Here is a 2,242-nt window from a genome sequence, read left to right on the forward strand (position 1 = left end):
AGTCATATATGTACAATGTATATAATGAGTTATATATGCATGCACGGAAGCATGTGCGTGCGTCCGTGTGTGTAAGCGTAAGCATAAGCGTATGGGTGTGAGTGTAAAAGAGGGAGGGGGAGAGAGAAAAAATGAGAGAGCGAAAGGGAGAAGAGGAAGAAGAAAGGAAAAAGGAAAAAGGAAAAAAAAGAGAGAGATACTACAAATATATACAAATATATACAAATATATACAAATATAAATATATATTCCTTCATTCATTCATTCACTCATGTATAATTTCCCTTAAGCCCTACGTGAAAAGAAGAAGCGTGAGATTTCCTTCCCATCACCAGAAGTAGTGGTGGCACTGCTGCAAACAAGTGACCATCCATCACCTTCCATAACGCTGATGACTGATCCAAAAAAGGCACATTTGGCCAAATCATCGCAGTAATGGTTGGGAATTGTGAGGCGCCAAACCTCCGCTCCAGCCGGGCAGCCGTTGGGGTTTTGTACAAAAAGTGGCCCTTCAGTTCCCATGCTGGCGGTGACGGGACGGCTGGTGGTGGTTCGCACGATGAGTTCGCTTTCAAGACGATTCATGATGGAGGTGGAGAGGCCTTTACCAATCAATGATACCTCTGGGGGGTTAAATACGAGGTTTACAACAATAACGGGCATAATTTCCTCTTTTTTTTTTTTCTTTCTTTCTTCCTCTTCTTTGTTATTGGTGTTGTTGGTGTTGTTTTGTTTTGTTTTGAGTCTGTTGTCTTTTTTGTTTTTGTTTTTGTTTTTCCTCTTCTTTCCTGCCTTCCTTCTTTTTTTTTTTTACGTGAGTATGTATATGTATAATATGTATGTGTTGTTTGCTTTCAGCTTTGCTATTGTGTGTATTAAAGCTGATTTATTTGCCAACAAGTATTGTTCAATGAGAAGAAAAAAAAACAAGACGACAAAAAGGGGGAAAAAAGAAAGAAAGAAAGAAAAGAAGCAAAATATGTGCAAAGAGTTAAAATTAAAACCCTTTTAGGTGGAACCAGAGAAAGAAAAAAAAAAGACAAAGGAAATGTAGATAAATGAAAAGGATGTAAAACAGAAATTGTTAAAAGCAGAAGAAGAATTTTGATGGCAACTTCCATTAATGAAACATTTCAACACGTAGAAATGCAAAAAAAAAAAAAAAGAGCAAAAGGCAAACGAAGAAAAAAAATAGTAAAGTAAAGTGAAGTGAAGTAAAGTAAAGTGAGGAGGAAAAAAAAAAAAAGGAAAACAGAAAGGGGGAAAAAAGCAAACAAAGCTGACACATAAACTAATAACTATTAGTTCATTCATTCATTTATTATTTCTTCCCCCTCCCTTTTCCACAAACCACCACCACCACCACCCCTTTTATTATTATTATTATTTATTTATTTTTGAAGGGGCGTTCCTCCATTCGTTGAAGTTTTAACACGGAATGATAAATTTTGTTATGAATGAAGAGACGGTCTTCCACATCAATATAACGTTATTATCAACATTATTACAACTTAATAAATATAAAAATATAAAAATTTTGTTAAGATAAGTTGTAAAGTCCATCATTCAACTGGATTAATATAATATATGTTTCTGGAGATGTAATCGCTCATACGCATCTGCAATTTCCTGCACGCAATCACCAAATTGTTGGGGTATTTTTTCTTTTCTTTGCTTTCGGTTCCCGTCGCCGCCATTACATCTTTCTTTTTGTTGTTGTTGTTGTTTGTTTGTTTGTTTGTTTCATCAGCATCATCCTCCTGCATTAATATTGTCGTGTTCGCTGACCTTCCTTAGACCTTGCATATATATAAATATTTTTATTTATTCATTTATATATGAATGTGTTGACATAATGTTGTTATTATCCGTACTATCATTGCTATATCTAACATATTGAAACGCGCTTTTTAAATTACTTTTTTTTTGCTTTTTTACTTTTCTTTCTTTTTTCTTTTCGGCTTCAGCTTCTCCCTTTTTATGCTTGGTGTTGCCTAAACATGCAAAGATGATGAAATGAAACATTCATATATTTATATATTCATACATATTTATAACACATTAACTTATATATAAACATATATAAACATTTATGTGTTAATATTGAAGAAAAGTTCAATGGAGATAATTCATGCAGAGAAGAAAAATGACATACACGTCAGCAATTTACGTGTTGTTGTTGTTGTTGTTGTTGTTTCTCTTTCTTTCTTCCTTTATTTCTTTTCTTTTCTTTTTTTTTTTT

At 33.5% G+C, this 2,242-nt stretch overlaps 1 protein-coding gene across 1 annotated transcript; it reads right to left on the reverse strand.

Annotated features, from left to right (window-relative positions):
* Positions 1–285: 285 nt before the first annotated feature.
* TEOVI_000831400 (uncharacterized protein) lies at positions 286–663 on the reverse strand (the record flags this gene model as incomplete). The annotated part of the gene is made up of 1 exon (XM_067220688.1): positions 286–663. The coding sequence occupies one exon, from the start codon at positions 661–663 to the stop codon at positions 286–288; it is 378 nt and encodes a 125-aa protein (XP_067076789.1).
* Between the last annotated feature and the right edge of the window lie 1,579 nt (positions 664–2,242).

The sequence above is a fragment of the Trypanosoma equiperdum genome (assembly GCF_001457755.1).
Source record: "Trypanosoma equiperdum strain OVI genome assembly, contig: ctg_1199, whole genome shotgun sequence".
Lineage (NCBI taxonomy): Eukaryota > Euglenozoa > Kinetoplastea > Trypanosomatida > Trypanosomatidae > Trypanosoma > Trypanosoma equiperdum.